Genomic DNA, 26,279 nt, shown 5'->3' with positions numbered 1-26,279 from the left:
CAAACAAATCCAGCCTGTGCTCCATGCTCCCAGATTCCCCATAAAGTAGCTCAATAAGGAATTAATGCACTGTTCTCCCAGGCAATATCTTGCACTGAACACTGAAGTTCACATTGGAAGTAAACTCTTATGGGATGAGTTTAATGGTGAAATGGTAGTCTTATTGGCCTTGTGTGTGTGGGGACTATTTAAAATACATGTACAAGAAACCAGCACTAGAATTACTGCATCTCAAGGTTGGGAGGGATCACTGGTCAGATCTCACACAATATTTAAATTCTATCCACCTTGACCCTTGCTTGCTTCTTTTATGTCATCTTCCCTACTGAGAAATAATGAAGTCTCAGATTGACTTACAAGGATATGGAACTTGCTTCCTTCCAAAGTAACTTATTCCATGCTTGGGTCACTATCAGAAGCACTATTATTATTAGCAACAAAACAGCTAGCCTGACCACAATGACAGGTAATATTTAGTGTTCTATACACTATGCACTGGGCACTGCAACAGGCAATTGACATGCCTTACTGAACGCTGTCAGGCAGGCACTATTACCAGCAGACTGACTTCACAAATGTGGAGACTTAAGCTCAGGGAAGTTAGGGGACTTACCCAGGGTCACACATTTATTGAATGGTGGATCTCGGATTTGCATACAATTCTGTTTGACTCCAGAAACTGGGAATTTATCTCTCATGGCATTTGGCCTCTCAAATATTATCTCTATATTGGCTAGAATCTTAAGCACACATGAAAATTAAAATAAGTGCAAAATAAAAAGTTATTTAATAATGCATTTGTAGCTTTATAAAAATTGAATGAACTTAATGCAGGTTTTTCTGAATTAACCATGGATGTTACCTATACCAATATGCCAAAGCTAGTATCAGTGCTTTTCCTTTCATTGACTTCTCTACCAACAGCTAATGGCTTTAGGTCTGTGGCGGAAAAGACAGAAAGGTTCTCAAGTTCCAATTGCTGATATAAGGTCAAAATCTTTTCTTTTCTTTTTTTTTTTAAATATGCCTGACCTTCTACTTCTGGTTTTCTTTTCTTTTTTTAAAAAAAATTATAAATTGATTTTAGAGAGAGGGAGAAACATTGATTTGTTGTTCCACTTATTTGTGTATTCAAACCCGCAACCTTGGCATATTGGGATGACACTCTAACCAGCTGAGTTACCTGGCCAGGGCTCAAAGCCCAAAATCTTTTGATCAACATAAGCATATAAATTGGACCAACTATGAATAACAAGTTAAGCTCTCACTCTAGTTGCATAATAGGCACTAAGACCTCTGCTGTAGCTACTGTAAACTGAGTGACCAATAAATAGTTTAAAAAAATATATCTCCAGAAGTGGAAAGAGCATGGTATTACTGAGCAATAAAGAACAAATATTTTTGCCTAAATTTTAAGGCTTTCTCAAATGTATATATTTTTCTCAAGATGCCTTTGAGTCTAAAACAAGTATGTGAGAGAAAAGTTCTCAAAAGAAATACTTTAAAGTTGAGCTGGGAATTTGACCATGGGTGGTAGAATATTGATCTTACCCAGAAGTCCTACATCACTCAGTGGTTTTCTAAATTTTTTCCAAATGCCTCAAAGCCTAACCTTTCTTACCATTCTTAGCAGAATAAATCTACTTCCTTGAGAACACTGAGGCTAACAGAATGATGTACCATAAGCCTTCTAGCTCCTTCTTCCTCCAAACTTATCCTCATCCTTACATCTACATGTTATCTTAAAACGGTCTCTTCAATCTCCCCTTCCATTGAAGCTTATTCTCTTCCAGTTTCTTCCAGACCTTGTTTCATCATTTATTCCATCTCCTTTACATTTCCACTTACATATGACAATTGCCCCGTCTCTCCTGTAGAGAAAATTTTCCTTGAGTGCCTTGTCCTTCCACTACTATCACTTTATCATTCATATTCCGGCTTCTCATTAGAGTGAACTTCAGTAGTGGTGTTTATTTTCTCATCTCTCATTGGCTTATTGGCTTCCACCTCTACCACCATTCAAACTACCAATAGCAGTGTTGCCAATGAGCTATTCATGCCTAATCCAATGGTTACAAATTTGTTACATTTGAAACTGTTTTGACATCTTCTTGAAACAAAGTATTATACTGGCTTCTTAGATAGTTAACTTTGTTGACTTTTTTTTTTGAAGTTTTTCTGTCTCTTTCATGAGATGCCCCTCCTATTGTCTATACTGTACCTATCGAGACTCCCTATAACTTCTTTGCCCTAGCCTTACTCCACTGCTTTTTCTATCCTGCCACCAAAATAATCTATCAAAAATGTATACACTGGATGACCATGTCACTCTGCTGTTTCATATTTTTTTGCCTATAAGATAAAACCCAAACTTCGCATTCCTACCCCCTTTCCTATTATTTTCAAATATTTTTACTTTAACAATACTGATTTATTTGTAGTTTTTAAAAATCTATTGTTCATTTTATTCATGCTGTGTCTTGCTTGTAATTCTGTTGAGGGCTGGCCCTTGTGTCAATCCCAATGGTTATGTCACCATAATGGATCATATACTAATGGAATTTAGGAAAAACCTTACTGCTCCTCATTGGATAGGGGAACCAAAAGTATATATTATTGTACCTGTTGGTATACTATGCTATCTCCCTCATAGACACCAATGACATCAGCAACATATTACTGAGTTTTAGCATTGTTCCAATAACCCCAAATTTAATCATTCAGAATAGCATATGGATGCACTTCAGATAAGTCTGGGTAGAGACAAAACAGACATTTTTCTTTCTTGGCTCTATCATACTCAGATTTCTTAACTGCCAATAAAATTAAAGTAACTTCTATATGATTAAGATCATGAATACTATAAAAACACTTTTGGAAGCTGTCAAGATTTAAGGATCATCTTCCACTTAGGAAACAGCTCAGGGACTATTTGCACAAATCTGGATATTGCCTAAAACCTGTGGAGTTCTGAGGTCAGTTTGTTTAAAGATGCACATGAAAACAGAGATATAATCTTTAGTGAAATCCAAGAGAACCAAATTAAGTCATTGATTAATTTCATCCTGTCCAGTCACTCTTTCACCCTTGGTATCTACTTAAAAAATAAATGTATTCAGCTTGTCACACACTTTATTTTATATCCCCACCTAGTACCATTTCACATTCTGCATAAGTACTTGGTCATCTATTACATGACTCATTAGTTTGAGTTCTCTGTAGAATTAAAGAAAGTTGCAGTAAAAATAATAAATGGAACCTAAGTTTCAACTACATCATCCATGCATGTTTTAAAAGCATCTTTCAAAGTCAATTCAGACTCGTATACAATGCCAGGGATTAGCACCCTATCACACTCTTTGCTAAACTTTTTTTCCTTGCCCCATTACATTAAAGTATTGATGAGTAAAATGGCAAATGTTTTCCTCTATTGGGACTCAAATCAAAGTGTATAAAACTGGATCAGATAAAAATTTATTCCCAGAGAAGTACCCAGGGGCTGCCTTACATGAAATTCTATTCAGGTACACCTTTATTTTTCTTTTAAACAAAATTTGTAGTTACCAGTTGTAGTCAAGAAATTTAATAAAGTTAAGGTTTCCTGTCTCCATCCCTTTAAGAAAATATTGCTGAAGGTCTTAATCACAGAATCTTCCAAAAGGTTGTGACAAGGTTTACTGGAGATTTATTGGAATAATTACATTTACAGACTGTGCAAATGCTATGTGGTGCACTATGGGTACACTATCAGGTCAGGAAAAGTCAGAGGAGGAGTTCAAATTAAAAAAAGGAAAACTAGACTAAAAGTAATTTATCTTGCAAATAAAAATATTCTGTTCCCACTGAATACATATCATTAGATTGAGAATCATTTTCTAATATTTCCTATCCTCCTGGAGAAGTCAAAAGATATTATGGATTTTAGCTGAAGGGCAGGCAGTGTTATACAGTGAAGGCCTCCTGAGCCCCCCCTGCCCAACTTTTTGTCATAGGTTTTGGAGCCAGGCTGACTTGTTTTGAATTCTCGCCTTATCTGTAAACTGTGTGACCCTGCTAAATTTCTTAACTTACCTGAGTCACTGTTTCCTTATCTATACAATGGAGATGATACTACTGACCTTATACATTGTTGTGAATATTAAAGATACTCTGTGTAAAATATCTAGCACAGTGCATGGCACATAGTAGACAGTAAATTATAGCTGTGATTATTTTAATATGTTAAAGCTGGGAGGGAGATCATTCCAAGACCTTCAGTTTACAACTGAGGAATCTCAGGAGCCAGTGTTTAAAAGAAAACAAGTCAACAGCATCAGTAAAGTCTATTTTAGTGTTCAGGGGAATGAATACACAGAAAGGTACAGTGGCTCACACAGGCTCACTCAAAGAAACACTGGCATTACATGGGTTGAACAAGAAAGTTTAGGCTTTCTATTCCAGTATTCATCACAATTTGCTGACATTTCTAAAAAAAAAAAAAATCTTATGGCTTCTGAACATTTTACCTTCTGCTGACTAGTTTTTAATCCCATTTGATAATTTATTCCAACTTTAGGACAAATGATCTCAAAAGCAAATTTTACTTCACCCTATTTTTAGAATAGATTCAGAAAATAAATTAGCTGTCTTGCAGATTAACATTTATTTGACTTACCTTGCATAATTAAGGACATGTTGGAGAGCCTGCCTGTAATTGCAGTATGTTGCTTGTTAAAGTCTTAGGGCAAGCTCTCTTTCCTAACCTCGAAATGGTACTCCCTAGATGTACACTTCCATTTTCTCCTGACCCCCAGTTTTTCAGCTTTTCTTTATTAGCTTCTAGGCAGAGAGAAATCAGACCTTTCCTTAAAGAAATCCATTATACATTTGCTGTCTTTTAAGGGAGAAAGAAGATGAGACTGATGTGCATCAAAGTTGTTAAGCAAAAAGCAAGCAAATTGGGCTTTCTTGAGAGATGAAGAACCTGCAGGAGAACCTCAAAGATGTAATTAGCAATTAGCAAGACTCTGAATTTGCACACTGGGTTTTAATGACTCCTTGCATGTTTTTTTTTTCTTCTTCTATGCAAGTCTATGAAATTGCCCTGAAGCATTCTGTATAATGAGAATCTTGCTGCTGATTCACTGCTAAGAGCGAGTCCTGTCTATGTTCAGCATGGAGACAGATGCCTTGCGTAGGCACCTAGTGTTCTGACTGGCATTTTCAAGAGTGATTGATGCCTGGACATAGGTTCTGCCATCTGAGTGATTTTAAAGATCATGAACAGGGCCTTCAAGCACTGCTATCATGGTTGAAGGAGATGTGGTGGACTCAATGTGAGCCACACATTCCCTTCCTCTAAACATCCTTGCTCACTCACTAGATCAGAGCAGATGTTGTCAACATCAGCTTGGTACGTTAAATGAAAGCTGTTTAGATGGATTAGAAAGTCAGTTGTACAAAGCCTGAGACAGATGTTATTAGGGTCTCTGACCACTTTGGGATGAGTAAAGAGTACTGGATTATTGTAAAGGCCACTCTTGGATAGCAGGAGGAATAAATCAAGCCAAAGGACAATACACTACTAGCTATGACAAGAAAAAACCTAGTTTAATATTAACTTTAAATTTGGGCACTTATTACTGCTGCTTCAAGTTCATGTAAATCTTCTTTGTCAGGACTCTATTACTACTGCTTTCTAAGAAAATAAAAAAGTTGCAGTGAACCAATTATTTGTTTTATTTGGAAAAGCCAATATATTCATCCTCCGTTTGGCAGGTTGAATGTGGTAGGTGAGATGCTTGGTTTTCATACTAGCGATAACTCAGGAGGATGTCAATTTCAGGCATAATACAAGCTTGATTTTTCCATATTTCTTATACAGAAATCTTTAAAATACCCAAAAGAGTTTTAAAGCTGTGTAAAGGTGGGACCCAGCCCGATATATTTCCCTGAAAGATAGGCCAATTATATGTTGCCTCTGAGTTCTGCATTCACTCTTCAAATACTGTATTTCCCCATGTATAAGACGCACCTGTTTTCAAAAAATTTGGTGTATAAAAATTGGGTGCATCTTATACAGTGGTTGTAGATTTTTTTCACTTGGATTTCCTGCTTTTTCATGCTTGTTTTTATGCTCATTGTTGAAGACAGTGATTTGTCATCAGACACAGATGAGGACAAGCTAATGGATGGAAGTTTTGACAGTGATGAGGAGGAGTTGCATGAATTTTATAATGGATAAAACTTGAGTTCAATAACTTTATGTAATACCTCTTTTTTTTTCAAATTTTGGTCCCAAAATTAAGATGCATCTTATACATGGGGAAATACGGTATTTATTGTGGCCCTACTATGTGTAAGAAATGAGAGCTGGCACAAGAGAAGGAAAAAAAACAACATTTTGAATACTTTAATATTTTGCCTTAGGCAAAAAAGTTTATCCTCTTTAAGCATCACTGAAATTCCTCTTAGGAATACTTGGTATAGGTAAAAGTTGCCTAACTGATCAATTACATAATAAATATGTATAGTAGATTCCACACTTTGTAAGATATTACTGGGGAGGCAGGGAAGATTCGAAAGAAATATTAGATGTAGTTTCTCATCTGAAGCAGCTTGCTTCAGGAATGATTAAAAAAAAACCAAAAACCCTCCCGTTTGTGAAAGAACTGGAAGTAGAAGGCAGCAAAATATAATCAAGTGCTAATTGGGTAGTGTAGACACTGTTAAGGAAATTCAGATTTAATGGGCTGGGATTAGCCAGAGGGGCTTTATGAAAGACACAGATAGAACTTGAAAATGGCCTTGAAGAAAAAGAAAGCTTTAAACTTTGATTGTAGTTAGAATTTAATACCCATATGGCAAATGTCAAATGGCTGAAGAGCAACCTCTTAATATTTGAAATAATAAGTGATCATCTAACAAATTAAACACATTGACCTCACTATATCTTTTTGGCATGGAAAGATGTTCATAATAAATTAAGTGTGAAAAGCAGATTTTAGAACAGCATCCTATAATATGAATACATTAGTAGAGGGTGAAATATATGACATGCATAGAAAAAAGTCTAGATAGATATAAACTAGAATGTTAATAGTGGTTTTTCTATGTGGTAGGATTATGGGTGACTTTAATTACAATATTTTTGCATTTTCTCTTTTTAATTTTTTTGTAATAAGTGTTTTCTACTTGCGTAATATATAGTTAAAAGAGATCACATTGGCTTCTTAAAACCCACTAAAATGAATACTTCATAAAACTTACTAAAATAAAAGCACAGGTACGCATACACACACACCTTGGAGAAGGAATAGAGAAGAATGATTAAATAATTAAAGAGACAGGGTGGATGATATATGCTGACAGACTTAAAAGTTGACTATCCTTCAGTTTACAACATAAGATGGGAACATGACCCACATATATAATATAATATTATGAAGTTGGTTGGGAGAACACAGATGTAATCACAAATCCCAAGCAGTAGAACTGAGAGCTGTTCCTTAAAGATTATGCAGTAAATTGAGGACAAAGAAAAAGAAAAGGCCAAGCTCCCACAGAAGGCAAAAGGAATTAGAATTTGTTATTCTAGGGGTGATATACATTGAAAATATAAATAGCTTCAAGAATGATTTAGGTAAATTAATGGAAGAAAAGTTTATTAAAAGTTGGTTGTTAAGCAAAAGACAGAAATGTGGAGAGTCTGCGAGATATTCAACATACTAAACATATTTAAATGTTAACAGCAATAGAAGAAGCCTACATTTTTGAGGCTCTCTATGAGCCTGATATTAACCCTTTAATTGTTGGACTGTTGGGAATTTCCAAGAAGTAATCTCTGAAGAGAGGTTGGGGTGTCAGTGAGGTACTCGGAGGGTTTTGGGCAATAATTCATTATCAACCAGAAAAGTAGCACTTCAATATTTTAATAATGGTTATGACTATGCTAATGCATATTTGCTAAAAATTACTCTTGACTATTCCCATTTCCTGGGATAGACTTCAGAGATGATGTTTGTCATAGTCATACTAAGATAAGACTATAACATGGCAATGGTTTTAAGATTTTTGAGAAGTCAGATTAAATCTTTAGATGACAAAAGGATTTTTTTTTTTACCTCGAGGGCTGTTCAGTGAAGCTTCCGATGCTCTGCCACCATCTCCACAGTGACTCTGGTCAAAGGGAAGGCACTGATCCCCTGTTCCCGCCACCACTTCAAAATTCTTAGACAGATCTTTCATTTCCACAAGAGATTTCAACTTGTAGACTTTTCGAGTATTGGTGTCTGATAGGTAAAGCGATTCAGACATGGGGTCCATAGCCAGATAGTATTTGTGAGCAGGACTTGTGCTAAGGAAGAGAAAAATAAAGTTATTCAAAGCAATGTGTTCAGTGCACAACCCTGGGGTCTACCTTTTATCACAAATGAAATCTCTCTTAACAGATGAAAGAATTAAAGTACCATCCTTTTATCTCCTAAAGAGATGGATAGTTCTTTGTTTCTCTAGTAATGAGTCTGAGTATAAATAAAATTCACTGTATACCACTAACCTGTAATGAAGCTGATATTTCAATACCATCCATTTGCAGGTAGAGGAAGAAACAGAAGAGACTAAGGGCTCATGAGGTCATTTTTCTCATACACACCTTTCATCCTCAGTTCTCCAAATATCTACTGGATGCTACCTGGATGTCTCACAGTCACCTCAAACTCAACAAATCCTGAACATTATTGGCTTTTCCGGTCTTCCCTATACCTCATAGACCTATCTTTTCTTCCATGCTTCCTGACTCACTTGCAGACACTATCATCCTTCCAGGATCCTGTTGTAAACTGAAAGGTTTGTATAAAGATAGAGGAGCACTGATTAGGAAGAGGGGTGTTAGAGCTACATTGCTAAACTTTCTCCAACCTTCCTTTTTGTTAGCTAACCACTACACTTCCCTAATGCACTTTTCTTTTTTTCATAATATTTGACCTTTTTTTTTGTTACAATCATAATCAGCCATACCTCCCGTGATTGGGTTTTGGTATTCCTGACACTCTTCAATTATGTATTAACATGGGATCTCTTGGGATATTTTTTATCTGTATACATGGCTGAGCTCATCCATTAATTTTGATTCTTTTTAATTTTATTTCTTGGATGGTTGCAATAACCTTGGTGATATTTTGCTTGAACCTAAGGTTCATGTGCTGGTGACATTGTTCAAGCCCCAAACCTGGAAGTTTAACATTGTTCCCTCCTTTTCCCTCCACAGGCAATTTTTCCTGTGAACTAGCTTTCAGAACCATTCTCTTTGATTCTTCCAGCCATTCCTGTAGTTCTTTTAAGTCACATCACCTTTGGCCTGGAATATTTTCTATAGTTCTATCCATAGGAAATGTTTTTGATCTGAAATCCATTTTCCCCCATACTGCTACCAGAGTTATTCTGATCATTTGGCTCTGATCTTTAAAAACTCTCAAAACATTTTAACATTCCTTGGTGTGGAATACAACTCTTTCTGCACTTAAGTATTCTCACATGCCTTTTAAAGTTTTACTTAAACATTCTCTCTTGAATGAAACCTTCCTTAAATCTGTAGTCTGGGTTATTTATACTACATTCACCTCTATTCTGGGGATTACGCATCATATTAATTTCTGTTTTGTATTTGTATCCCCCAATAAACCATGAAAGCTTGGAGAGTAAACTTGTTTTTATTTTTTAATCTCTAAGCTGCTCACTGACCAAAAATCTGCCTCATACTCAGTTGTCAAACCAGCAACTATTTCCTCTTCTTCCTTTCTATCATTCCCCACATCCAGTAAAACATTATGTTGTAGTTCTTTTTTTTTAATTCTACCTTCTAAACTCTTCTCTAATCTGCCCACTTCTCTTGATCCCCACTGTCATTAGTCTAAAGCCCCATCCTCTCTCACCTGAGCTCCTTCCTGGGTATCATTTTTATATTGTGTTTTTGATCATTATTAATTCATTAAAAATCTGTTTACCAAGTGCAAACAACATGCCAAGGAACTGCACTGTGGTTTAGAAACCTACTTGTGTGCACAATACAGCCACTTTCTTCATGAAACTCACAGTCTAGTGGGAAAATCACATCAGTAAACAGGCTATGACTGTTATAAATCCAAGAGTTACAACAAGAGAAGTAGACAAGAAGAGAAATGAGCAGAGTTGAGAGACTCATGACCTAGCAGCACCTAACATGTCATATTAGCACCACTTTTAAAAACTGTTAACTGAAGTTCATACTTTATTTAGATTTTCTTAGTTTTTATCTAATGTTTCTTTCTTGTTCCAGGATTCCATACAGTTTTAAGGAGAATTGGTTGAGTATTTTGTAGGTCACCTCCACTCGAATGTGTCTGGTTTTTTTTTCCCTTATAGTTAGACAGAGGTTCTGGACTTTGGGAAGGAAGACCATGGAGGTAAAGCACTGTTTTCATCGAATCAAATCAGGGGTCTACATAATATCAACATAACTTATCACTGTTCTTGTTGAACCTGATTGCTTGGCTGAGGTGGTGTTTGTCAGGTTAGTCCACTGTAAAATTACTCTTTCCCTTCTACACTTCATATTGTACCCTTTGGAAAGAAGTCATTCAGTGAAGGTAACACTCAACAAGTGGGGACTTATACTCCACCTTCTTGAGAGTGGGGTATCTACAAAAATTACCTGGAATTCTTCTGCCCAAGAGCCTTATTTTTTCTCTTCTATTATTTATGAATTCAACCATTTATAGCAGTATGAACTCATGCATATATGATTTATACTTTGCATTAAAATCCAGTGCTACTTTATTTTTTTGTTGCTAAAATTGTCCCACCTTTAACCCTTGGGAGCAGAATTACTATTCCTTTATGTGTCCCTTTCATATATCCCCATCAGTGTGCACTTTTCCTTCCTTCCTTCCTTCCTTCCTTCCTTCCTTCCTTCCTTCCTTCCTTCCTTCCTTCCTTCCTTCCTTCTTTCTTTTCTTTTCTTTCTTTCTTTCTTTCTTTCTTTCTTTCTTTCTTTCTTTCTTTCTTTCTTTCTTTCTTTCTTTCTTTCTTTCTTTCTTTCTTTCTTCTTTCTTTCTTTCTTGTACTTTCTTACTTTCTGGAATTATAAAATGCTCCAGGATGGTTTTGTATAATCCTTGCCCTAGTACTAGAAGGAGTCACTTCCCCAAGGACCTCTGTTATTTATTTATTTATTTATCTATCTATCTATTTATTTATTTCTCTATACATTCATTTATTTATTTTGGAGAATGGTGTTCAAAAATGAGATCTGAGTGCTGGGCATTAAGCACTATTATTTTCTCATACCTCTCTCTCCATCTGCATTGTGAGATCTCTGCAGGCAGGAAACATATACATCTCTCTATTCTCAGTGCCAATAGAGTGTCTGACAGGGTTGATGTTCAGTAAGTGCTGAACTAAATGAAGCTGAAGGACATGATACTAAGATATGAAAGAGTTCAGACCTTGGCTACTTAGCCAAGTGAAATGGAGGAGAAAAGTCATCATAATAATTAAGATATACTTAAGGACTGGCATGTTTTTGATTCTATTTGTAACTGTATTTTCCCTCTAAGCATATATATGTATGTTAATAATAGTAAAGGCTGGCAAATACTGATTTGATATCCAGTTTATAGTTTTAATAGGAAAAAAATCAGATCCAGTTGGAATACTTGATTTTTTTCTACTTACCTTCATCAAATAAGATAATCTGGTAGATTCCAGGGACATCTTCAACCCTGGAACCACCATGACAGCCGCTGCAAATAAACCATAAAGGGCCCTGACAGACCCCAGAGGTGACTGGAGAGTCAGAGTAGGCAAAGAATCTCTGCAGCAAACACTTCTAAAATTGGGATTTGAGTCAAAGTTTTTACATATTTAGTTGAAATTTGTTTTCAGAATAAAATTTCTCCAGTGCCCTTATATCTTTCTAGAATAAAGAAGAGGGGGTCACAACACTTCTTTTAAATAACCTTCACTACTTTGATAGCCCATTTATGGCAGTTTCACCTCGGCCAGATTAATCAGGCTTTATTTAATAAAAGTCCATTGGCTGTTTTTTTTAATAGAAATTTTATTTGTACAAAAGCACTTTAAAATGTATTGCATTCATTTATTATTGAATATCCTCCATGTGCCTGTGAGGGAAGTTAGAGTTATCATTCTCTTCAAATCTCAGCTGAGGAAACCCAGACACATAGAGGGATTGCCTAGGGTCACTAACAAGCTTGTGTCTGAACTAAGATTAGATTAGATCAGATGTGACTGTGAGCACAAAATACCTTCAGAATATTCTTGTTCTGAAGGAGATGAAGAAAAAAAAATCAGTTTTCCTGCCTTCTGTTAACTGAGTGGCATATTCTATTTTGCTCAGCAAGGTTGTTCTTAGACTTTGTGCACTGGCCTTTAGAAAATGGAATAGCCCAACAAACCAAATTCAAATCTGATTAATGTTATTTTTCTTGACAGGCAACAGTCAGGAAGGTCTCCTATATTGATATGTAATTTCTTGCCATTTCGTGCCATTTCCCAAGTGTACTTTGGCTCTTTTGAGATTGGTTTCTTTCTACTTTCTGAAAACATGCCATACCCGATAAAGAAAAAAATGCTGGACTAAATTCCAATTTGTTGAAATCCCTCATGTCTAAATGCATACTGCAATTTGGTGCATGTGAGGATTTCTTTTAAAACTTCACTGTTAGACATATTGTTACCTTATGGTTCATTTCACTTTTGGGCAACACCCTTTAAGTTAGCAAAAATCATTTTGTTCATGCCAGTTAAAAATCACATAGATTGTAAAATGGGCAATTAGTGCTGATAATTAATACTGTGCAACACTTTACCAGCAAGCTATTTGACAACCAACTTAATTTGCTTAAGAAATTAGTTATGCTGAAGTACCAAGGGCAAGCTTGTGTGTTGGCATTTAGGTAGTAGCATCTTCCCCAATGAAATCCAAATTAAACATCCTATCAGTATCACTGTGATGACAATTGGTATTTGGAAATGAACAAATTCAATTTTCTCCTTGGTAATTTCAGGTAATTTTAGAACACTTTCGACAAGTGTAATGCATAAACAAATCAAATAGAAATACTCATTATGATTAATTTCAGAGCTCTATGCCATTGTCAGTAGGTGGTCAGTTTAAAGCTTTTTTATTATTTCTTTTTGGTGGGGAAAAAATGGAAATTATGAAGTCACATAAAAGAAAAAAGGAAACATCTTTTTAAGGAAGGTAATTGTGGTCACTGTCTCTTCATACTCTCATCAGCTTTAATATCTGGATCTAGGAAGGCTGCTATATTACCTCTCACTTTACCTGCAACGTGAAAACATTGAAGCTATTTGAGCGTACAGTCTTAGCTGTGATATCACCTAAGGAAAACATGAACAGACTTAAGTTTCTTTCCCTTAAAGTACTGAACTGCCAGATTTCACTTATTTTGTCTCCTTTTCAGTATATTCTGATCCTTCAGCAAATTACCACTTAGTGGAGTTCTGTTCTTTTGGAAGACACTTACCTGAGTCATAACTTCCAAATTCACTTTCACCTTATTCCTCTAACCTTATTCAAGAAGTAAAATATTTCCATTAGCACATTATTAAGAAGTGACCTGTTAGACAAGAAGGGGTATTAGGCAGCCACCCATGTGATTTGCTTACCTATGTCTGGTATCTCTGTTTCTAGGATGCACAAGGTATCCGCGAGTAGCAAGTAAAAGCAAATAGAGAGGCATCAGTTTCATTCAACAAGCCATATCTCACCAGGCACGCCTATTCCTAACTCAGCTTATGGCTATCAGAAAGACTCCACAGGTGTCATTTAGTCAGTTATGCAAGCCAAAATTGACCTAGTCCCTCCTGGTTTCTCCTCCTAAAATGGTATTAAGGTGATTGAACATCCTGTTTGGTGGGTGGACAAAGGTCTAAAGTGTTTTTTTGTTTGTTTGTTTGTTTTCAAAGAGTCCTCTCTGGTCCTGACTGGATAGCTCTCTGTTCGTTAGAGCATAGTCCCGAAGCGCAGAGGTTGCTGGTTTGATCCCAGTTAGGGACATACAGGAATAGATCGAAGTTCCTGTCTCTCTTTCTCTTTCTCTCTCTCTCTCTCTCTCTCTCTCTCTCCCTACCTCTCTCTCTACAATCAATAAAATAAACATTAGAAAAAGCTCATTCTGGACTATTTTTTATCAGAATCACTTGGGTTGTTGCCACATGTGTGGGGTCCTGGAGCTCTTCCCATCATACTGAATCAGATTTTGAGGTGGCAGTAAAAGCTAGGAATTTTATGTTTAACAAACTCAGCTGGTGATGCTGACACAGAATAAGGTTTAAAGACCACTGGGTTAAGGTTTGAGGAAGTAGTCACTGCAAAGGGTCTGAACATTCTGGACCCTGTTTGGAAAGTCCCCTTATCAAAATTTTAAACCGCCATTTCATTATCAAGTCTTACGTGCCATCAGGCATCCCAAACTTGTCCCTAAGACATTTATATGATCTAAATGACAAGGACATTTATATGATCTAAATGTCATTTAGATCATATAAATGATCTCTTGTATACATTAGTATATCACTCAAAAATATTTTAAAAAGTAACAAATTTAAAGTATAAAGGTTTTCTTTCAGACCATGACAAGATGTCCCTGGCATCAGAATAGCTTCAATAAAACATCACTCACACCAACTGCTAGGGCAGCATGTCTTCCAACTATTCATGCTCCCAGAAGGCAACTGTAGCAGGTTAAACAGAACTGTCAGGTCAAAAGAAGCAGAACACATTGGGGGCTCCTGCTTTGTGAGCCATGTGGCACAAGGTATTGCCTAAGGTATTTCACTCTGGGACCTGGTATGAGACTTCTCACAAAGGGAGTGTAGTCTGTGACAAGCCTGACTTTGGGTCAAATCTGCTCAGAATTAAAAGGCTATAATCATCTGTGAATATAGTCATTTTAATTTTAAAATCCTTTTAAACCTAGCCCTTATATCATTTTGAAAAACATAAAGATAACAAATCTTTTTATTTCAACTAGAAAATGTTCTTATTCTTCAGAATGTCAGGGAAAGAAGAAAGGATACAAAATGATTTCATTTGAAGTTGTCTGCTACTACTGACCCAACATTCTTTAAAGAGAATATTCCCAGGATGTTACTAGATGGGCCACAGGTCAGGCTGCACTGACTTTTCTGTTTTCCCTACCTGCCTCGAAAGGGCAGGTTACCTGTGGGCTGACACAAAAAGCCAAAAGGTGTGAGGGGGAGCTCTGATTAGAAACCAGGCCTCAGGCAGTTGGACCTTTTTGAGTTTCTTTGTCTCTGGACACTTGCTTGTTTTTGTGGCCTTGAAATTACAGGGTTAGTGTGCCGGAGGCTGGCTCTAATCACTGTTACATGGTTGATTCTCCTGAAGGAAGTTGAATTGTGAAAGTATTAGAATGACCTCATTAAACATGATTTTATCCACACTGGTCTTATGGCACAGAACCATTTCTGTGGCTACACAGGGTTTTGAAATTCTTAGGTGACGGCACAGAGAGGGGAGAGGGATGGTTTGACTTTCCAGCAGCTGCTTCTGATCCTGCCAATACTGTCACTCCGAATTTGGAAAGATGTCCCATATTATGCAGAGCAGCTTCTCTCATTAACATCTCAGAGGGAGGAAGTGAAAATGACAGACTTTATTTCCAGTATGTGACCTTGTTCTGTCTTAGAACGACTTTTAGTTAAGGATTTAGGATAAGGTCACCACCAGAGTCACTCTGCTGTCTAGTTGGCCATTGCCTTCTGTTGAGGTGCTGGTGTGTGAACCCCTCACATGGGCTCGGCCTATCTGTGCTATTGCCATTCGGTGATTGACTGACTTGAAGCTTGCCATGAGTTAAGAGGAGAAAGGAGTGGAACTCCAAATCTTTTTAGAGCAACGCATTCTCCTCATGGTAGGATCTTGAACTTGATCTTTGATTTTGTTTAGGATTTACATGATTAAAGTGGCCATCTATCATTTCTTAATACACTTGATCAAGATATAATTCACACACATAAAATTTGCCCTTCTAAAATCTACAATTCAGTAGTTTCTAGTACTGTATATTCATAACGTTGTGCAACCACTGCCACCATCCAATTCTACAACATTTTCATCATCTCCCAAAGAAACCCTGTATCCATTAACAGTCATTCCCCGCTCACCACCACCTTCAGCTCAAGGCAGCTACTAATCTGTTTTCTGTCTATGGATTTGATTATTTGGATAGTTCATGTAAATGTAATCATAGCATAGGTATCCTTTTGTGTTTGGCTTCTTTCATGTAGCATGATGTTCAACCTATTTTATCTATATCTATATCTATATCTATCTATAAATATATATGTATAGATAGATATATAGATGTATATATATATGTATAGATAAATAGATAGATATAATGTGTGGGATGAAGAAAGAGAGACTATGCCAACTTTGAAGTTGCTGTCTAGTGACCTGGCATCATGAGAGTTTGCTTGACTTGCTCTGTGGTACTTGTAATACTTGACTTGTTCATCATGTTATTATCAACTTCTTTCCTTAATACTCAGCCACAGATATTTGATGTCAAAGAACAGATATTCCTCTGTCTTCACACCTATGACAGTTTATCAGGGGAAAAGGGAAGTAAGTGGCTTTGGATTGCCTCAGATGCTAACATTTGTCACTACTGAGTAGGTTTCATGAAGGCAGATTTTGGTTGAATATAAGAAAGAATTTTCAAACAGAGCACTCCGAAGATGCTGTTTGCCATCTAGAGAGGTAGTTAAGTTTCCTGGTATTGAAGGAGATCAAACAAAGTAGAGATGATCAACTGTCAGAAAAGTGGCAGGCACTGTGTCATACCAGATATATCTATGAACTCTTCTAATGCTAAGCTTATAAATCTGTGATGTCCTTTTTGTGTTACAGAAATATATTTGTGGGCATAAAACTTTAACATGGAAGCAAATCACTAGAGATACCCACACCTAAACTAGAAATGACTCTATCTTTTAAAAAAATCTTTTAGAGAATGTTTGTTTGACTCTCTCTTAAGTTTAATTGCATGATATTATAAGTTCTCCTTTTTCATTACCTTACCTCAAATTCCCAGTGGAAGGAAGCATTAAGATGTTTACATCCTGGAATATTGCTAATAATAATGTCATAACTGACTTTCCTATATCTTCCTTATTCAGCCAGTGATGGACCAGCTAGATGAAGTAAATGACTGGCAACCAATGAAAAGAAATTATTTTTGAGGTCACATGAAAGAAACTCAATTTGGTACAGTTTAGATCACTAGCATTGTGTTGGAAAAAAACAAAACTACAGTCTGCCAATCTTGGAAATGTCAAGGAGCATCTGAAATTGTTCAGTGTGGCCCAATATGGGACACAGGATAGAAGAGAAAGAAATCTAAGGGAACATCTAGTACAGAGGTCGGGAACCTTTTTGGCTGAGAGAGCCATGAATGCCACATATTTTAAAATATAATTCTGTGAGAGCCATACAACAACCCATGTACTTTATGCATTATCCAATAAAAATTTAGTGTTGTCCCGGAGGACAGCTGTGATTGGCTCTGGCCACCCGCAACCATGAACATGAGTGGTAGGAAATGAATGGATTGTAATACATGAGAATGTTTTATATTTTTAACGTTATTATGTTTTTTATTAAAGGTTTGTCTGCAAGCCAGATGCAACCATTAAAAGAGCCACATCTGGCTCGCGAGCCATAGGTTCCCGACGCCTGATCTAGTAGGAGCAAGTTTTACGTCCTTTCAAAATGTCATCAAACTTTGGGCTGAGTATTACACATCTGTGGATCTTAAAACAAGTGAAACTGTATAAGACATGTAAGAGGATGCTCAAATATTAACTTGAAGTCAATTTTATAGATAGGGAAGTGGAGATCAGAGTAGTTAAGTTATATGATGAATAACCTGGCAAAGAGTAAAGACATAGCACATTCTCCAACCCTTTCTGTGATAAGCTATTGACAATAATGCTCTTCTATTTAATGTTTTAAATGCAACAAATAACATAATGAAAACATTAGTCTGTGTTTCCAAGGAAACAGATGACTCAACCAAGTAAAATAAATTATATGCATGTGGGGGGCAATTATATTAACTGATTTAAACAAATATCTAACATAAAATGAAATTTCTACCTACATACAGTAAAACTCAATGAAAATTATAGTTTTTAAGATAGAAAAATCTTATTTCATCAACTAGTTTTAAGAAGTTTAAATCTGCAATAATTCTAAAGCAAATGTATCAATTCAATAATTACATAGTAAAAATGCGATGTGCACAGTATTGGCTACTGATTAGGATAATACTTAAAAAAACTGAATCTAATAAGAACTATATCAGTTCCTGAGTAAACATGACAGATAATGTTTGCTGATATAAACCAGTTTGACGGTTTTGACTATTGTCAAACAGTTAGGGAGTTACCTGTCAATTAGGTCAAAATGATCATTCATATTCAGTCATTTCATTTCTCTGATGGCCAATTACAGAGTGTTTTTTCTCCTTGAACCTAATGCATAGAATCTTACACACGAGTCTATAAAAGTTGCTGGATGGGGGAGGGAAGATGCAACAAAAGAGAGAAAATATGTGACCTCTGGAAATTACATTTGTAATTTTGGGTGAATCTATCTTTTTTTTCTGGGGAAGGGGCCCATAGCCTTCAATAGAGGGGTAAGAGAAAAGTAAGTTTATAGTTGTTCTTATGGGACAATGTATAATACAACTATAAATCATAATACAAGAACAAGCTCTGTGTTTCATATACTCACAACTGTAAACCTACCTTTGCCTACCCCTGTAGATTCTCAAAGGGATCATGGAATTTAAAAACAAAAAGTGAAGAACTGCTCTAGAGGATGTTAGCTCAGAAGAGTCAGTGAGGGAGACTCAGGCTAAGTGAGAGCACCTGGGTGTGTGTGCTCAAGGTGTGTGTACACACCATGTTTTGAAGAGCTGTGATAATGAGAGAGAACAGTGCTGTGGTGTGAGACTGAATAAAGGGATTGGACGATACTGCACTGTCAGAAACTAATTTTTGTTTATACTAAGAAAATTGCTTGGCAATTAGGGTTCAAGTTATTCTGTTTTATTCTTCAAATGACTTTGTGTTGAAGGTCATAAGGTGCTTTGGACTAAAATGCAAATTTGTAAACTGTTAAGGATCCTTGACCAAGGGAGAATCTCATCAATGAATGACAATAGCTTCACCTCAGGTAAATTTGCATTTAAATTACAATAAAAAGGACTAAACTTAGCTGAGTGTTCTTTATAGTAATATTTTCTTTGTTTCTATACATAATCCTATGGGTTTTTTTCCTTTGAGTAATTGGCTATATAGGCTTAGCTTTATATGGTTTCCTATATAGGCTCAGCAAAACAAGGTCTCTGTCTACCTGACCGCCCTTATATGTATGATCGGAAATATTCAGAGAGAGAATGAATTGTTAATTTTTCTATCCATATTTTGTGTCATGTAAACAGAACATCCCTAGGATTTTGAAAACAGTCTAGAATGTTGTATAAATCATTTTCAAATCCAGGCATACAACCATCCTGGCCCTCCTCATTGACTTTCCAGTAAGTAGTTGCCCAGAGAGATATACTGCTGGAATTGACAAGTCCCTGTGAAGAGTGACATCCTGAGGTATGGGAACATTTGATTAAGGCAAGATGGTATCTTTAGATGTGCTTTATCTTTATAGAACCTTAATTTTACAGTCTCTTTTTTTATTAGCCAAGGGATTTAACAGCTTTCTTCTCTATGACAGCGTTTGCAATTATAATTAAGGAATGTATTAAAACTGGAGTGAATTAATGTGAAAAATAGATGGGGGCATGGGATTAGAAGATTTCCCTAGCTAGGGTGTAAAGGACTAACTCCGTCTGAGGAAAGGGAGGTAGATTCCAAAGCAAGCACAATAATCTGGAAAATTTTGAGGGATGTGCAAATATATTCAAATTTCCATGCATGTGTGAACATAAGTGTTAATCGAAAATGACCCAAGACTTTTCATATGTCTTTACTGACCTTGGTGGTGCTCTGTACATATACAGGTTATTCCATCAGTGTCTCTGCTGTCCCAGTCACTATTTTGGGGGGTCAATGAGGTGGTGCCTGAGGCAACAGTTATTTCAAGCACTAGCTTATAGGCTCAAAATATATTATAGCATCAAAATCTTCTGGAACACAGAGAAACTTTCAGCCTAATGTTCTATAAGTGTGTGACAAAGATTAAGCTACCACAACCAATAGAAAGGAGTTACCAATTTACCCATGGAAGAAAACAGGTTTGTGTATTCCTGCTGGCATGGAGGTGGATGTTCTCTTTTTCTAAGACCCCAGAGGGCATAAATTTGCATCTTATAACCACAAAAAGGGACAAATAAAGCTGATTTAATCATGTCAGTAGTTTTCAACCACAGGTCTGTGGACCCATGCTGGTCTGACAGAAATTCCATGCAGGGCCTCAAAAGAGTTAATCATCCTGATGTTGTATGAAGATTATAGACTCAATGTCCTTAGCTGAATTCAGTTATGCTCAGGGTGATCTCTGCCTTAGAAGTCCCCAAAATAACTTTCCTATTTTTACTAGTGCCCAAGAGTAAAAAGGTTGAAAACCACTGGTTACATAGTTGTAATCTTTGTGTAACTTCAGAATATCAAATACCAAAAGATATGAATTCCTTTCAAGGTGTGTCAAAATACTTTGTTCTTTCAAGAAAATTCCTAGAACAGATTAAGAAACTCTAAAGATGAATGCTTTAATCATTTTTTCTCCATGGAATAGAGCTTTTAAGGGTAAAAACCTTATTTTTCCTTCTTTATCATGCCGTGCAAACACAGATTTCCATTTTATTTTATGTGAAGTGACCACTTCAAAAGATTACACCTGAAGAACTTCGATAATTTAGCCTCTTGGATCTGGTAATACTTGTATGTGCTAGAATGGAACAGATATTTTTGATCAGTCTTTGTAGTGACCAGAAGGGACTGAGTCACTTACCTGAGCACTTGGAAGTATCGAGATCCATGTCAGTGATGGTAATGCACACAGGGAAAGCCACACATGCGGGTATGTCAATGCTATCTGGTTCTCCAAAGCAGTGCTCAAAGTTTCCTTCAAGTTGGGGGAGTAGGCATGCTGACCTACATCCTCTGTCCCTAATTCTTGCACCTTATTTCAGTGCCACAATATGGGCAACTGTATGCCCTGCTCCTTCTGCAATGCCTTGTCTCTTCATATTATCTCTTTCTTGCTTTTTCCTTATCCACTAAGCACAGAGATTAGAAGGAGACTTACCTTAATTCCAAAATATTAACAGAGTTTCCTGAGGGAAAGATTCGCCTAACAAAATTGAAGTCGCCAACATACACACTGCCATCAGGGCCAGAAGCTAAGGCAACAGGAGCAAAGAGTTTGTTGTTGTGGGCCGGGCCATTGCAGTTGGTGCAGGCTACACTCCGTTGGTGTCCATTACCCATTATGGTTGATATGATTGGGGGCTGCTGGGAAATAAAAATATTCTCTCCATTTCCTTTATGTATGATTCCTAGATCCAAGAAAAAGAAAGAGAAGAAAACAAAAACAATTACCACATAATGTTCTCAGTGACACTTGAGTTTTTCTCTCATTGTTTAAAGCAAGAAGGAGCTTTGGCATTGGCAAAAATCCTGGAAAGTGCAACACACCACCCTTGGCTTTGTTGAACTGTAGAGCCACCAGTTTGCCTCAGTTTGTCCATATATAAAATGGGTTACTACACCCACTCTTTTTACTGCTGATTCTAAATGTCCAAGAAAGAATTTGATGACTAACTTCTAATGATGTCCTATTCACTATGAGCTCTGTGAATCCTCTGTGGCTTAGTTTTCATCTCTATCTGACTTTCTCTTGATGCTTGGCACACAGATGTCTGACTTCAAATTACCCTCACTATGCAACTGGTTCCTGGAAAAGGAATAGCAGTCGATTTTAATATTAATCTTAGCAAAACACAATCAGGAAGGTAATCTACTTTTGTGAAAAGAAATCAAAACTCTAGAATGCACTTCAATGATATAAGAAAAAGACTTGAATTATCCACTCTTTTGGACCATAGCTCACTATCATCAGTGCAGGAAATAGAGACATTGACTTATAAAAATTCTGAAAAATCTTGTGCAATCACTATCGCTGGGAAATTTCATCCATTCTCATGGCTTTAACTCCCATCTCTATATTCCCCTGTCCCCAGTTCTCACCTGATGTGCAGTCACCTGCGAGATATTTTTACTTGGATCCCCACAAGTACTTCAAACTCAACAAGTTCAAAACAAACTAATCATTTTTTGAACCTTTTACCAAACTCTGCTCTTCCTCCTGTGTTGTTATTCGGTCATCTCGTAAGTGGTGTCACTGCATGTATTTACCTAAGTTGGAAATGTGGGCATCACCATGGCTCTTCTTGTCCTCATTTTCTAAACTGAATTATTAACATCCAATTGGGTCTACCTCTTAAAATGAATTGAACCGGTTTTGTCATTTTCATTCATACTACTATGCTTGAGTTCAGTTTTTCTTAACTTCTTGGTCTCTTGGTCTCCGTGCACACCTATTTTCAAACTGTCATCCACACACCTGACATAAAATTATTTCAGTGTGTGGCTTAAAACCTTTCAATAGTTCTGTATTCTATATGGGATAAAGGGCACATTCCTTATTATTAAGGTATACATGATTTTCCATGGTATGGCCTTTGCTGACTTTTCCGGTCTTTCCTCTTGTCATCCTCTCACTTGTACACTGAATTTTAGCTATAATGGACTATTTACAATTACTTTCACATAGTTCTATTCCTCTTGCTTGTGTACATGCTATTCCTTTTATTCTGAATGTCCTCATCTTGTCTTCTTGAGAAACTCTAACCTGTCCTTTGGAGCTCAGCTCAGTTCTCCCCCAATATTCTGTCCTGGCAGAATTAGTTACCCCTCATGTGCACACACTGTTTTGCATAGCTCTATCATTACAGTTGCCACTCGATAGGATGCATTTTTCATTACTCCTCTATCTTCCCCATTACAACATGAGCTCCTTGAAGGAAGATACTCTGTCTTACTCCTTTTTGAATTTTAGTGCCAATCATTGTGGCCACATCATTATCAGTGCTTAGTAAATGTTGAAAAGAGGCTTTGCGTCTCTTGCACTTTCCTGGTCCAAATCCCAGTGATTTTGCAAACCTGCTAAGCCTGGGTAGATAATTGAAGCAACAGGTACTGCTGTGCTAAATAAATAGCTCAAGTCCACTCCGAATGAGCCAGGGCAGGTAAAGCATCCACACTGTGAGAAGCATACCAATGTGTCAGACTGAAATAACTGACAGCAAAAGAATGACTGCAGTTATCTTGTACAGGCTAATTTTTTTCTCCCATGACCCATGCTATCTATCTCAGACTGCCTTTTACTCTCCCTAAACATTTCCTAAAATGTCCTCTTCAATTTTCTTCCAATATTTGCTTCCATCATCCTACAGTAGAAACTACTGATCACTCTGAAGTAGGAACATTGTTGGCAAAAATAAATAAGAGGGTAAAACACACACAACACAATGGCACCAAATATGTACTTGGAAAAGTCCTTCCAAAAAACAGAAATCCCATACATCATATAGCCTTTGAATATCATAGCAAAGTATTTTTACTTTCCCTCCCAAGGTGATTTCTGGCTACTTTTTTCAACACATGATCTGCAGAAATAGTTATGAGTTTATGCTCCAACAAATTGGCCTTTTATTGCAGAACTATGAGATATTTTGAAGATCACCACTTTATTAATTTTATTAATAACTTTATTAGGCAGTAAAAAATTCTTAAGATTTAGAATAGTTAATTAAGTAAGATTAATAAGACTGAATCCCATTTCCCCAAAACACTTAATTGCAGTGTGATCGATACTGTAATTTAAATGAATTGGGTGGAAATGAATGAGAACTGGAGTGACAGTTGTACAACATTAGTGAAAAGAAATCTCCTGATGATCACTAACTGAATATCCTGCCAGTGAGGCTATGATATGTGCTCTAATAAATGAGGAAACCAACTATTTCAGCAATGCACTATAGGGTATATCATTCAAAAATATTTCCAATTATTGGCTTGAAAATATCAGATTTGCTATTAACACCTATTTTCACAGGTAGATCTCTATTTTTTTTTTAATATCAATGTAACGGTATAGTTAACAATTACCTTCAAAATGACATGTTATTACCTGGCTCCTGGCAATTTAGAAACTAAACATTGGCTATTTTAAACTATTCTCTAAGCCTGCAATTCTAAACCTCCCCTTTTCTATTAGAAAGCCTAGCACTCCATCCATGAAGAAGAATGATTAACGGAAATAAAACATAAGGCAATGTACTTTCTGATTACATCTCAACAATTGATGTCTTGCTTTCATACAAGGTACTAAAGTGCCCGTGTACTGAAATTACCATTCCTGTTTAAAGCTGAAGCAATCAAAACAAAAATGGGCAAACCCTTTTTGTATTGCCCTGGAAAAAATAGATCATTTTGAAGGGTGTTTTTGTTGTTTCAAGAATCTGTTTAACCTTCCATTACATAGAACCAGTGCATACCATCTAGCAACATTGATTTAACACCAATTCTTCTGCAAAAGGTGGCTTTGGAAATATTTTGTTTATGTTCCTGGAAACCTTGACCAATTACTGCTGCCTCCTTTCCAATTTATTCTGCCATACATGCTCATTTTGAAAACAGAATCAAATGATCCTAGAACAACATGCATTATTTACATGAAGACCAACTTCCTGCTAAGGGCTAGGTGTCTTGATAACAGTCAACAAAGAAACCCCACCAATTAGAGCCTACTGTACATTTTCTCTCCTCCTAAGTTCCTCTTCCCTCTGTCCCCAAAGCCAAGTCTGTTGTGTAATAAATTGAACATATTTTTAAACACACTACTCATATCCTCCTGCTACCTTGCTGAGAACTTCTTTTGAAGCTTATAAATAAGTTTGAAATAAAAATTCCCCCTGGAAGCCAGTTGGTGGTGCTTTACACTGATTTCAAAGAAGAAACCATTTTTCAAACTTATGAACAACAAGGGACATAATACATATTTCTCTTAGGACTTGACTGAGAGGATATGAACACAGACTGGGAGAGGTGCCAGTGTGATCAATGGAAATTTACTTCTCCTCCCAGTCAAACCATTTGCTGACATACTACTGGCTTAGCTTGGAGGCCAAGTTAAAAGAAATTTTTCATCCATTTCAGACAGATGTCAAGACCCAATTAGTACACTGGATTGTTCTTTGGAATAATTTTTAGCAGTCAACTTGCAGGAAACATGAGGGGATACATTTGATATAAAGATATACTATAACAAATAGCTTGGCTCTGCAATAGGTGATCCATGTATACATTTTTATTTCACAGAATTTTAAAGAACTGATTTATCTTAAAATATGCAATCTCTGTAATCATCAAGAAGATGTATTTTGAAAGAATAATATTAAACACAAGTTCTTGGTGTATATCTCAGTGAAAGTAGGAACCATATTATACACACAGATGTATGTATAAGGCATAATATTTGGAAACAATTCTCCACATCCAGAGGTTAATTGTCAAGTAAATATAATTGCTGCAATTGAAATGACAAATGATCTGAAAACACTGCCTGTGAGAAACTACCCAGTGCATAATGATCGTGGAGCCCAAGAAAGACTGAAGAATTGAGTGGCAGCAGACATCCAATCTAATTACAGGTGTCTTTTTAACCAGTGGGAAGAAACTGGGGGAAGATAGATTCTTGTTTCTAATCTGCTATCTGTCTCAGATCAGAAAAAGCCAGGTGCCTAAAGAGTTCAGCTGTTTCCAGAAAAAAGTGGAGTGGGGGAATCTGGAGAGACGACACTCTCACCTTAATCAGTCAGAAAAGATGGTCTGACCTGAGGGGAAAAGAGCATTGCTTTTCTAAATTGCTCTTCCCAAAGCTGTTCCCTCACACTTATCATTCCTGTTTCTACAACTGCCTTTGTGGGTGATATTTAGATTTCAAAATTGTCCCAAGAGAGGTGTTCGAGTCCCAAGTCAGGCGACAAGGCAGTGGCAGACTTGGGTTCAGATCTGTTCTTGGCAAGTGTGATCAGTTTTCGGTTAGAGGTACAATGTGCCTATGAAGGAGATGATCAAATGAACCATTGTTCCTTTAAAAA

General features: G+C 36.6%; 1 protein-coding gene across 2 annotated transcripts in view; it reads right to left on the bottom strand.

The window, feature by feature from the left end:
- The window catches only part of TENM1 (teneurin transmembrane protein 1), a 1,131,584-nt gene that overhangs the window by 123,633 nt on the left and 981,672 nt on the right, over window positions 1-26,279 (bottom strand). The window contains exons 21-23 of one of the 2 annotated variants that reach the window (XM_066248720.1): window positions 21,362-21,611; window positions 13,672-13,692; window positions 8,103-8,335 (exon numbers count right to left, since the gene is read on the bottom strand). In XM_066248720.1, coding sequence (XP_066104817.1) covers window positions 8,103-8,335; window positions 13,672-13,692; window positions 21,362-21,611 — 504 coding nt within the window. The remainder of the gene's footprint in view (window positions 1-8,102; window positions 8,336-13,671; window positions 13,693-21,361; window positions 21,612-26,279) is intronic. The other variant, XM_066248721.1, reaches the window with a different exon arrangement.

Source organism: Saccopteryx bilineata, chromosome X, assembly GCF_036850765.1.
Source record: "Saccopteryx bilineata isolate mSacBil1 chromosome X, mSacBil1_pri_phased_curated, whole genome shotgun sequence".
Classification (NCBI taxonomy): domain Eukaryota; kingdom Metazoa; phylum Chordata; class Mammalia; order Chiroptera; family Emballonuridae; genus Saccopteryx; species Saccopteryx bilineata.
Note: the sequence above shows the minus strand (reverse complement) of the source record. Positions and strands in the feature narration are given on the sequence as shown.